The 12,453-nt window shown below is 37.8% G+C and overlaps 1 protein-coding gene across 1 annotated transcript in view; it reads left to right on the top strand.

Moving 5' to 3' along the window:
- The window catches only part of ANK2 (ankyrin 2), a 240,754-nt gene that overhangs the window by 72,203 nt on the left and 156,098 nt on the right, over nt 1-12,453 (top strand). Inside the window, exon 5 of the mRNA XM_064286268.1 lies at nt 8,027-8,125. Within this exon, the coding sequence (XP_064142338.1) occupies nt 8,027-8,125 (99 nt within the window). The remainder of the gene's footprint in view (nt 1-8,026; nt 8,126-12,453) is intronic.

The following is a 12,453-nucleotide window of genomic DNA, read 5'->3' as shown; positions in this document are numbered from 1 at the left end:
ATTTTTCTGCTGTTGAAGTTGTGTAATTAATTCATCAGCTATGTTTTTCAGTACATATGGAGAATATTTGTATTACTCTTAGAAAACTGGCAAATGACTCATGGAATTAAGATTATTGTAAAGATGGAGAGCTGTAGTTTTCAAATTTTCCTAAGCTATAAACTGCTTCATCTAGGCAAAAATACACAAGTTACCTACCTGACCCATTCTTATTAATTCAAAGATCTAATCCTTTTTTTATTGCAAAACATCATGAGGACAGCTGGTTTGTCTTTATGCTTTCAAACAGTGATAGGTCCTAAAACATACCATTCTACAAGAATAATCCCTGATATACTTCTTTGTGACTCAACACAGTTTAAAAACCATTGCCCTCATCGTTCGAGAATGGAAAAGATGTTGCTGAACAGTTATAATTCAACCAATTTCATACACTGCTGTTGTTGTTGTTGTTAGTTGCTATTGAGTCATCTCTGACTCATGGTGACCCATGTATACACAGGAGAACTGCCCCATAAGATCGCAAGGCTGTGACATCAGCAAATCGCCAGGACAGTCTTCCAAGGAGCCTCTGAGTGAGTTCAAACCGCCAGCATTTTGGCTCGTTGTCAGGCGCTTAACCTTTAGCGCCACTCAGCTCTCCTTCAAACAGAGCCCAAACCAAACCAAACCCACTGCTGTGAGTCGATTCCGACTCCTAGCAACCCTATAGGACAGAGTAGAACTGCCCAATAGAGCTTCCAAGGAGCGCTGGTGGATTTGAACTGCCGACCTCCTGGTTAACAGCCGTAGCACTTAACCATTACACCACCAGGGTTTCCTCAGAGTAGCCATGTATTGCTTCTTTTTCCTTTAGTAAAAAGAACTCATGTCAATAGTTATTTTCAAACACTTTCAGTCATACAACACTCTTCAAATGCTATCTAACCCAGAAACCCCCAAAATAAAAGATTAAACAAACAGAGCAGCCATGTTTAATCTTTTATTTTGGGCGTTGCTGGGTTAAATAGCATTTGAAGAGTGTTGTATGACTGAAAGTGTTTGAAAATAACTATTGATATGAGTTCTTTTTACTAAAGGAAAAGGAAGCAATATAGGGTAAGAGTAGTACATATTGTAGTTGGTAAGATAGGGCAGGACCAGATCATGTATGACTTGTTAGACATTGTGTTAGTTAGCCATTGCTACATAACAAATTACCCCAAACTTAGTGGGGTAAACAGCAATAGAGGTCCCTGGTTGCTGCAGAGAGTTTGTGACTGGCTGATATACAGGGTCGCTGTGAGTCAGAATTGACTCGACGGCAACGGGTTTGGTTTTGGTTTTTGGGTAACGTAAACGTCAACTGTTCGAACCCACCAGCTGCTCCACGGGTTCTCCCACGGCAGTCTGCTTTTGTAAAGGTTACAGCCTTAGAAACCCTATGGGGTAGTTCTACTCTGCCCTATAGGGTCACTATGAGTCAGGATCGACTTGACGGCTATGTGTTTGGTTTTGGGTTTAGTTATAGCACTGATGTATATAAGACAACAATTTTTGTAATATTTTAAATATTTGAATTTTCTAAAATGCACCAGAATTTCTAAATTTTGAAAAAAGTGTGACTACAATTAGTACCCATCAGTTCTAACAAATCTGAGAAGTATTATCAATGATTAATGAATCAGACAAACTGAAATCACTTGTAATCTTTGAAAGCGTTAAGTATGATATATACATGAATACTAAATTACATTTTAAAATACCAAAATCTCGGTAATATTTTAAACGCTCACTTCTCATCTGGATCATTATGAAAGCCTTCTTTGCACTCTTCCCGGCTAAGGCTTGATCCATCATCCTCCCCACTCCTGGCATAGTAATCTCTTTAAAATGCAAATGGGACCCTTTGGTGACTCCCCACGCCTTCAGGATGGAATTCAGACTCCTCAGCTTGGCAGATGGGCCTGATCCTCGCCTGTCTCAGCCTCCTCTCCCCCTACCTCACTGCTGCAAACCCTTTTGCCTAGCTGTATTACTCACAAGTCCCCATGTGTTCTGTGTTTTCTCATCTGATGGTGTTCCCTCTGTTTGAAATACCCTTCCTGCTCAGTGTCTAACAGCACTGTTTGCATGACTCAGTTAAACATCACTTCCTTCTGATATAATTTCCTTACCTAGTGAGTTCTGTGCCCTTTTATGTTCTTTTTATATTCAACACATAGTTTAAAAAAAAAACCTAACTATATAAATGTGTATGAAAAAAAAAAAACAAACCCATTGCTGTCAAGTCAATTCAACTCATAGCGACTCTATAGGACAGAGTAGAGCTGCCCCATAGGGTTCCCAAGGAATGGCTGGTAGATTCAAACTGCCGACCTTCTGGTTAGCAGCCATAGCTCTTAACCACTGTGCCATCTATAAAAAATAAAATTTTTTTTATTTTTACTGAAATGTAATTCAGTAGTTTGCCTACTTGTCTCTCTTGACCTCTGGACCGTGAGCTCCTTATAAACAGGAACTTTGTCTTTTATCTCTGAATTACTAAAGTTGATCACAATTCCTAGCATTGAACTCACCAAACATATTTTTGTTGAAAATTTAAATGAATGACAAATAATTTATAATTTATTACGGACAGAGGTAATGTTCAAAGTATTTAACAACCAATTGATAGAGGCACCTATCCACCACCTGTCTGTCAGTTTGTTGTACTGTGGTGGCTTGTGTGTTGTTACGATGATGGAAGTTATGCCACCAGTGTATTTCAAATACCAGCAGCATCACCCATGGCAGACATTTTTCAGTAAGTAAAGAAAGGATAAGCAAAGAAAGACTTGGTGATCTACTTCCATAAAATTAGCCAATGAAAACCTTATGGATCATGACAGAACGTTACCCAACTCGCTTGCTTTGGGCTTATCATCAGAAGCGATCAATCCCTAGAGGAGGACATCCTCTTTGGTGAAGTAGAGGGCCTCTGAGAATGAAGAAGACCTTCAGTGACACAAATTGCCACAATCACTCAGTAATGGACTGGAATATGCTGGCAGTCATGAGGGTGATACAGATCAGGCAATGTTTCAGTCTATTGTGCATAGGATCTCCAAGAGTCGGAGTCCACTAGACAGCAGATATTTGTCCATCTGTCTATCTATCTATATGTACATATATATCATCTATCAGCTCCTGTCAGTCACATCAGAACTACTGTAACAACTGGTAATGCTGTACCCACCTCAACCCACCAAATAACAGCCTAGGCTGTGGATCTCATTGATTGTTTTATACCAATAAGAAGAAAATACGTATGTTTTCCTATCTACATGCCACTAGACCATTTTAGAAAAAAGAGACGCATAGTATATTGGAAAGCATCTGGATATATGTACAGAGAGGCCAATAATTCTGTGTTGTTAATCTATTTATGTGTGAAGATAAATGCTTTCCTATAAAATTTACTGTTCTGTTAATGTGCCACAGTGCTCTGTCCCTGTTATCCAGAGGCATGCTTTAGGTTCTCCAACGGAAAGCTCCTGTTAAATAGCATCAGGTAGTAAAGAAAGAATAATTTCCTACATCTTTAGGACCTTTAGTAAATCTTTATTGCCTTCTTCACACATTTTGTAACACTAAATGACACCCCTTCTTTCCACAGCCAAGGTCTTGTCTATGCTCATGTTTCCTTCAACTTTTATGTAACCAGGTGCCGTAGGGTCAAGTTCAACTCATGGTAACCCTATGTGTGCGTAATAGAACTGTGCTCCGTGGGGTTTTCAGTGGCTGATTTTTTGGGAAGTAGATCGATTTTAGTATTGATTTGTGGGCTAAAACCACCAGTCTTTCAGCTAACAGGCCAACACGTCAACCATCTGCACCACCTGGGGACTCCAAATTGCAAATATTGCAAAAGCTGTTTAACCTCTTATTTATTTCCACTTTCACCTTCTAATACCCTCAAACGAGTCATCCTTGCTTTCCAGCCTGAGCTCTCTGGAATGCAAATATAATCATGTTATTCCCTGCTTAAAACCACGCAATTGTTCTGCATTGCCTGTAACAAATTTCTTAAGGCAATTTTCAAAATGGAGCTATTTAAAAACGCACATGATTGGGCTTCACACACAGAGACACCTACTCATTAAGGGTGGGAATCAGTGCCTTAGGCTTATGCATTCTTAAGTGTTTCCACCAAAGAATCTGCCACACAGCTAGGCAGAGAATCACTGTTCTATCGGATAAAGTTCCAACTGAAGGCTATCACACCAAGCTCCCTTATTAGTTATGAGACTTTGGCCTGGTTACTAAGTCTTTGAGTCAGCTACTTCGGCTTGATTGGAGATAATAAGACTAATGTTGCAGTGCTATTCTAAGTATGAAAGGTAGTACTAGACCATATACTTTATCATTCAAACCAGGACACTTTTAATAATTGCTCCAGGATACTATGCATAAACTTAGATTGTCTCAGTCAAGCTGGGAAATGTGTTCACCATAATTTGAGGCAATGTATTCTCAAGTATCTCTCAAAATGGACAATGGATGGCATATTGCAGAAGATCATTTTTATTGTTATTGTTCTTCATATCTGTACCCACAACTCTGCTGGGAGCCTTGCATGCAGAGGTTGTGCACAAGGCATACAAATGGTATCCAAGATCCTAATGTTTACCCATCACTGCTTTTTCCTCTTATATGAAATGTGTCATAGGTTTTGATTTTTCCTCTTCTTACCTTTACCACTCGAGTCCAACTCTAACCCTAACCCCTAACCCTAACCTCTAACACTTGCAGGGCCCAGGGCAAGAGTGCAAAAGAGGCCCTCTTACAATACATTTTTAAAAATTAAAAGATATATATCAAGCTAAGAAACTGTTAGATAAGCATCCCCCATTCTACATGACAAACATACCTCTATAACAATATGACAGGTCCAAATTTAGATGTCTGGGAATCCTTGGGATTCCACGCTGGATTGTGGCTGAGGGGAGTGGCAATCCTGGGGAACTCTAGCCTACAGCCAGTCCCTCTTTTCTTCCCATCCCTATCTCTATCCACATCACAAGGGCCAACCCTGGGACTCTAGCCTACAGCCAGTCCCTCTTTTCTTCCCATCCCTGTCTCTATCCACATCACAAGGGCATCATGTGTAAGGGTGTGCATACCCCAACCCACACATAAAACCTCTCTTTGTGTTTTACCTGCACCTTCCCTAGCAAACAATTCTAGGAGTGTGTATTAGTTGCCTATTGCTGCTGTAACAAATTATTGCAAACTCAATGGCTTAAAACAACAAAAATTTATTTATTTTAAATTCTGGAAGTCTGAAATCAAAAATGAGTTTTACATTTCTAAAACCAAGGTGTTGACGGGCTTTTTCCTTTGGGAGCTACACTAGGGAAGAATCCATTTCCATGCCTTCCCAGCTTCTAGAGTTGCATTTCTTACATTCCTTGGCTCATGGCCCCATTCTCCTTCTTCAAAGCCAATAGTGTAGCATCTTCTCTTCTCTGTGAACTTCTGCTTCCCTCTTACAGGGATGCTTGTGATTTACACTGTGCCCATCTAGATAATCCAATAAAACCTTCCCATCTTAAGATCTTAACCACATCTTCAAATTCCCATTAGCCATATAAGATAGCATTCACAGGTTCTGAGGATTAAGATGCAGACATATTTAGGGGCCATTTTTCAGCCTATCACAGAGTGTGCATTGCAATAGACCCTTAGGAGGATGAACCCTAGGAAAATGTCTCAGTAAATACTAGATTTATACTTGGGGCCACTTAGGGAGGGATTCTGTGTAGCTCTGGGCCTGCTGCAGGGCCTGGAAGCCAGGGAAGTGTAGGATAAGAGTGGGTACATCCCCTTGGCCATCTGAATTCCCAGCCCTGCTCAGCCTGAGGAGGTTTCTCTAAAGCTCAGGACCCAGGGCAACTGCCTGTCTTAGGCAGGAGCCTCAGTATGGTACATCCCCTTTCCCTTGCTGACCTAGCAATCACTGTCTGTTTCCTTTTCTCCTGCTATATCTACAAGCTTCCTTTGGAGCAAAGCATGTTAGCAAATTGTCTTAGTCTATTAAAAGTTCCTTCCATCCCTGCCTTTTACTTGTCATGAAAGAGCCCCATTCTACACCCACTCACTGTTTTTAACCATCCTGGATTTCCCTTCTTTTGACTCTCTAATTCCATCCTTCCGCCACCTCTTCAGTGTTCTTAAAATACTCAAGATGTCACCTGTTTGTTGTATTTTTTAAAATATGCTATCTAGTTAGCAAGTTATTCCTGAATCCTACAATATTGTTAATTTATTCCTTTTCTGATATTTCTATTTTAGTTTGTTTCCTCCATTGTTTGAAGCCTGCAGATTTTCTTTTATAATTAAATTTAAAATGACTTTACTTGTTCTACTCATATACTGTGTATCTATATTTTTGCTGGATCCTGGCCATTTTGACTGATTTTTCACACTTATGCAAAATCCACCAGGCTCTCCTTGGAAACTCTGATGGGCAGTTCTACTCTGTCCTGTAGGGTTGCTGTGAGTCAGAATTGAATAGACAGCACTGGGTCTGGGTTTATGCAAAGTATACAGAAGAATTTTGCTTAATAAAATACTTCAAAAAAGCTATTTTTCTCTCCTTTTACATTTTTTTAAACTATAGATCCCTAACTCTCATCTATGTTTTTGCTTATTCTGATGAAGGTGTGGAAATTTTAAGGGAGTCATCTAGGTTTAAGATTATGATATGGTTTTCAGAGAATTATTAGGTTTCCAAAAAGCACTAAGAATTATTTCACAAGTTTTCTTTATTATTATAGTTTTGTAGGGTTTTTTTTTTCTTAAAGAGGTATTATATAGTGCAAAGGATCTAATGAAAAGTAAATTTGATGATTTAATTTTAATTTTAAACTCAGATGTTATAATGTCAGAGTTTTTTTTCTATGATGACCTAATAATATTATCATAGTGTGTGTTCCCCGAGAACAGATATGTCTATTTTGTTCATTACTGTATCCCCAGCACCTACCAGTGCCTGGATTTTAACAAATAATTGAATAAATGTGAAAATTATAGAATTTCAGTCTGACTTTTAAAAAATAATATAAAGATGTCCAATATAAACTAGATACCTAAATTAGAACACTAAAATACAGGTTTTTAAATTTTCAATCAGTTTTGCATTCTCTCCTAGCCTATTCTGGTATGAATAATAATTTATACCTTTAAGGCTGCTAACTAAACTGTATATATTTAAGATAATGGTGGTCTGTTTAAATAGTTTATGAATTGATAAATGTAGAGATATTTGTGTAATATATCTCAAAAAAATCAAAGTCACTGCCATCGAGGCAATTTTGACTCACAGTGACCTTATAGGACAGAGTAGAACTGCCCCGTAGGGTTCCAAGGAGCACCTGGTGGATTCAAACTGCTGACCTTTTGGTTAGCAGCTGAATGCTTAACCACTGTGCAACAGTAGCTCCAACATAATACATAGATATTATATATAGACAGAGAATTATACCTATTTTATAATTTCATAGATATTAAAATTCAAAATATCTTTCATTTTAACTCAGTGTTAGGCGATGAGAAATTTGAGTCTCTGATACTGAAATGAAGACAGGAAAAGAAGGATATATTTCCTCCCTGTCCCTTTCTTGTCATCCTTTAGGAATTTTATATGGGAATTGTTTCTCTTTGATTTTGTCTAGTATATATATTTTTTAAAAAACCTTTGCCATTGAATTGATTCCAACTCATAGCAACCCTGTAGGACAGAGTAAAACTGCCCCATGGGGTTTCCAGGGAGTGGCTGGTGGATTCAAACTGCCGACATTTTGTTTAGGAGCCGAGCTCTCAACCACTATGCCACCAGGGTTCCTTGTCTAGTATGAGACTGGTAATTATAAATGTGATTTCTTCAACGTGAGGGTAAGTTATATAGTTTCATCATTTCTAAGGTTTACTACATAGTATTCTCTTTTTCCCTCTCTCGTATTCTTCCCCGATTAAAATTTTTTTTTTTATTATTTTTCCTCAGAATGGCTTCACTCCTTTGTACATGGCTGCCCAAGAAAACCACATTGATGTTGTCAAATATTTGCTGGAAAATGGAGCTAATCAGAGCACTGCTACTGAGGTAAGGCTGTCATCCCTAAAGGCCCCAGTTCTTTGATCTTAATGTCCATGTTTTTTATATCAAGCCCCAAAGAATATCTCTTACCTTGTCTAAAATACATTAGCAATGTTCATGTTACTGTTGTGCTCCACAGCAAAATAGCCATGAATAATGGCCCAGGATCGTGCACGTAGAGTTTATGCCTTTTTTTTTGGATTCACATAGGTTTACTTTCACATGAAATCATGCTTCTATCAGTTTGGTATACTTTAGCTTTGGGGAGATTTTTTTTAATTCTAAAATTAAGTAAAAGTAAAGGCTCCCCATCTGTTTTCATCAATATTTTATCCTCGTTACAATCCAAAAAAATTCCTTAAAGGAGCACTTTTAATGATCAGAAATAGTTCATAGGTAATGAGGTTAGTACAATTTCATAAGGAACTGTCACTAAAACAGCTGTCCATGTTTTCTGAAGCCCAAATTGTGACACATGGTTGTGTCAGTGTGATTATGGCAAAAACTGAATCCATTGCTCAAAATGAATGCAATTTCAAAAAGCTCAGGGCATCTAGAGATGAGAAGAGGTTGGAGTGGGCAAGAATTTTAGAAAGTACATGGCTTTCCCTTTCCTAAGCATGTCCACCTATGAGCAGAACATGCTTTTTGCCTATTCCTTCACAGTTTTGCTTAGATAGGTTAAGGAACAAGTTCAGTGGTTGTCTGCAACAGTGATTTTTTTTTTTTAGTGATGCTCCGGAAGCTCATGTGCTGGGAGAAGGTACCTCAGGGGCCACTGGAAGGTTGAGAAAGAGTGACGGGGTGGGGGGGGGGCAGAAAAGGGAAAGGGACTCTCTTTGTTGTAGGGGAAGAAACATCACAAAGTTTAATAAAGCAAAAAGAAACTTTTTCTGGCATATATTCAAAAAGACGAAAGTTGAGAAGCAGAGAAGCATGCTGCCAGAACTAATGTCTGCCTAAGTCCAAGGAAATATTACAGAGTGAACAAGAATGGGAAAACAGACAAGCACATTTCACAGCCATTTCTGCCTGAGTCCAAGAAACAATACAGAATAAACAAGAATGGGAAACAGACAAGCATGCTGCCACAGACATGCCTGTCCAAGTCCAGAGAATATTACAGAATAAACAAGAATGGGAAACAACCATGCTGCCACGGCCATGTCTGTCTGAGTCCAGGGAAGGTTACAGAGTCCTCAGTATATATTAACGTTACAAATGGGCAAAACCATTGAAAGCTTCACCTTTTCACAGATTGGCTAGAAATTGTGACCTTACATTTTGAATTGCCTTTCTTAACAATCATTGGTACAGGTTTCAGTAACAGACAGTCAGGAGGGTCTTCACTGGTCCAACAAATTTCTATTCACTAAATATTAATAGAAAAAGATAAGAGTGGAAAGTCTTTTGTGTTTTCGCTTGCATGAAAGATTCCCTAACAGATTTTCCAAGATTATTCTACTATCTTTATACCTCAGGGCCCAGTTGATGTGTCCTTGTGAGTCCTTGTGAGCCCAGCTCCAGCTGGGTCACATTTTCTATGCTCAAGAACAGAGAATGATGATTCCAATATTATTTTCTAAATCACCTTGGGTTGTGCCTCTCCCTGCCCCTTTTAACTAGAACCTGTAGGCATTGTATTCTTATTTCATATTTTGTGGCTCCACTGATGAAATTGAAAAACTCCTGGCTTAAGTGAAAGACTACTGGTACATACTTGTCACTCAGAAGCTCTATTGATATTTTTAATATTCAATATGAATTCTTTCCTGCAAAATTAAATCTTTAGGTAAAATAAATACGAACTCCCTCCCTTCTGCGCTGTATTTGGGGTGTGTGTGTGTCAGGGAATCATTAACATCTATTAAACTTATTTGCAGTCCCTTTGGGAGATTACTTTTTATGGAGCCAGTAATTGCAGTAACTTCCTAACAGCTTATCCTCACCAGTTAAAAAACGAAAACAAAAACCAACACCGTTGAAGAGACTTCGTTTCCTGGTTCTGACTTGAAAACAAAACTTGCTGTCTACCCCAGCTGCCTAGTATGAAATGATTTCACGTTTTCTATTGAGCACACACAGATTTTACACTCTCGCAACAGGGGTACAGTGTGATTTTTATGATTTGGGGCCAGTGTTTTCTGAGACAAAAAGTCTGTCGATGAGTAACATGTGACTATCTTCAGACCAAGCTTGGACAACAATATAAGACTCTATCTCTGCCTCACAACCACTGAGAAATGTACCAAAATAAGGAAGCCTATGTTTTATTTTATTTCCTTGAAGGCAGAGAATCTTTTATCAGAAAACAACAATAATAAGAACTTCTACGCTATAGAGTTCTTCTGCTCACCACACAGACTCAACGTTTCTAGTTTATGGTTTAGGAAAACTCAGCTTGCTGGCATTCTCAGCTGTCTCCTGGCTCCTTCAGTAGGCAGATCCCTGCAGCATTTCAGTCTGCTTCCAGAAATACCCCTTTATGTGCATTGTATCATTGGAGATCATGTTGTACTCTGATTCCTCAGAAATTTAAAACTCCCTCTGCTATCCATGCACAAATGTGGCTTTTGAAATGAATCATATGAGGCATTGAATTATAGTTTAGACACATATACCTGTTAATCGTCTCATTTTTTAATAATGTAATTTTTTTCTGATTAGGTATTTATAAACTTAGTTGACTAAACCCTTACTCCCAGCCCCTACGATTACCAGGAAGCACATATCTGGACAAGCCTTGGGATTTCCCTTTCAATCTATCATTCTGTAAAAAAAATCATCTCTTTACACTGCTCCATGGTTGATTGCTATTTAATATTTTATGTTTCATCTCTAAAATATCATCTATAATCTTGTGTCCACATGTGTGAATACGCATGAAGAAGGCACCTACCCTGCATCTGTTGGTAGCTCTAATTTGCCAAAATCAATTACTGATAAAGACATCATGACCACCTAAAAAAATCACGTCTTTGTAAGATAATTTAATATGGTAATGAAATTCATGTTTAAGAAGAAATATTTAAAGTTTTGAAATTTCACGTAATTACAGCAGTTAGCATTGGTACATAAATGATGAAAGAAATGAACTTACTGAACTTAAAACCTTTTTTTTTTTTTTTCCATGCAAGTAGTTGAGGTACTTGAACAAATCATTCCAAGTATTTAACCTGCTCCTGTGGATTATAGTTAAGTGTAAAATCCATCTAATGAAAGTTCAAAATTCGGTTCTCTCAAGGGAATTCTCTGTCCCTCTAGTACCCTTTTTATAATTCCCTTCTCTCTTCCTTCTTTTTCAGTGTTACCAAAATTGAAGGCTAAAACGTTTTAATGAGGTTTTCTGTGAGCAGATTCCTCATCTCTAAGAAAAAATAAAGTTCACACTCTTTTAAGATAAGCTATCCCAAGGTTGCAGGGGGTAATAAAATTAAATAGGTATTTTTTTTTATGATAATTAGTCTGTTCTTCCCTCCTTCACAGAGTGTTTCACTTCTGCCAAACAAACTTATAAATTTAGGCAAGTATTTTTCATCTTAGAATGCTACGTGCTTTACTCTTACATCCTGTTAAGTAATGTGCTTGTTTAAAAATTCAGTTCTTATTGTGGTAGTACATGCATGATACAAAATACTTAAGGGAAGTGATTTTCCCACAAAAGTCCACAGTTACCTTTTCTAACATTGCCATTGAAAACACTGAGTAGTTAAGATTGTGGTAAATTGCCATTGCGTCTAGATTGTAATCTTTAAATGTACCATTTTATTGCTCTATATGAATGGAAACTTCTAGCCCTGAGACTTGCTTACAAACTTTTGTGGATTAAGCAAAGTCTATTTTTTTTATACATAAGTAGGGCCTAGAATGTGTAATTTTTCTTATTTATTTGTCACCTCCCCAGGAAATGAATACATGCTCCTGAAGAGAAAACTTGGCCTTCCAAATTTTCTAGCCTGGTTATCCATCTATCCTCAACACTCCTCTAATGTTGTGTGGCCTGGGCAATACAGTTGTTGGTTAGCCGTCTCTCTTTTTCAAACTTAGAATTGAAAAGCTGATTACCCGGCACATGTAATTTTATATCTAAATGATTTAAATAATAGAAAATTAGATTAACAAGTACAAAGGTAATGAATTAGCCTAATTTGTCAGAGTTTTATATATCATGACCCAAAGTTCCAAAATTGAATTGATTTCAAATAAAAAAAAAAAAATACCTGTATTGGTTACGGGAAATAACTGGATGGGATGCTCTATTATCAATTCAAATGTTCCAAAATTGAATTGATAATAGAGCATCCCATCCAGTTATTTTCCCCTAACCAATACAG

The sequence above is a fragment of the Loxodonta africana genome, chromosome 5 (genome assembly GCF_030014295.1).
Source record: "Loxodonta africana isolate mLoxAfr1 chromosome 5, mLoxAfr1.hap2, whole genome shotgun sequence".
Lineage (NCBI taxonomy): Eukaryota > Metazoa > Chordata > Mammalia > Proboscidea > Elephantidae > Loxodonta > Loxodonta africana.
This window is presented reverse-complemented; position numbering and strand designations above follow the sequence as displayed.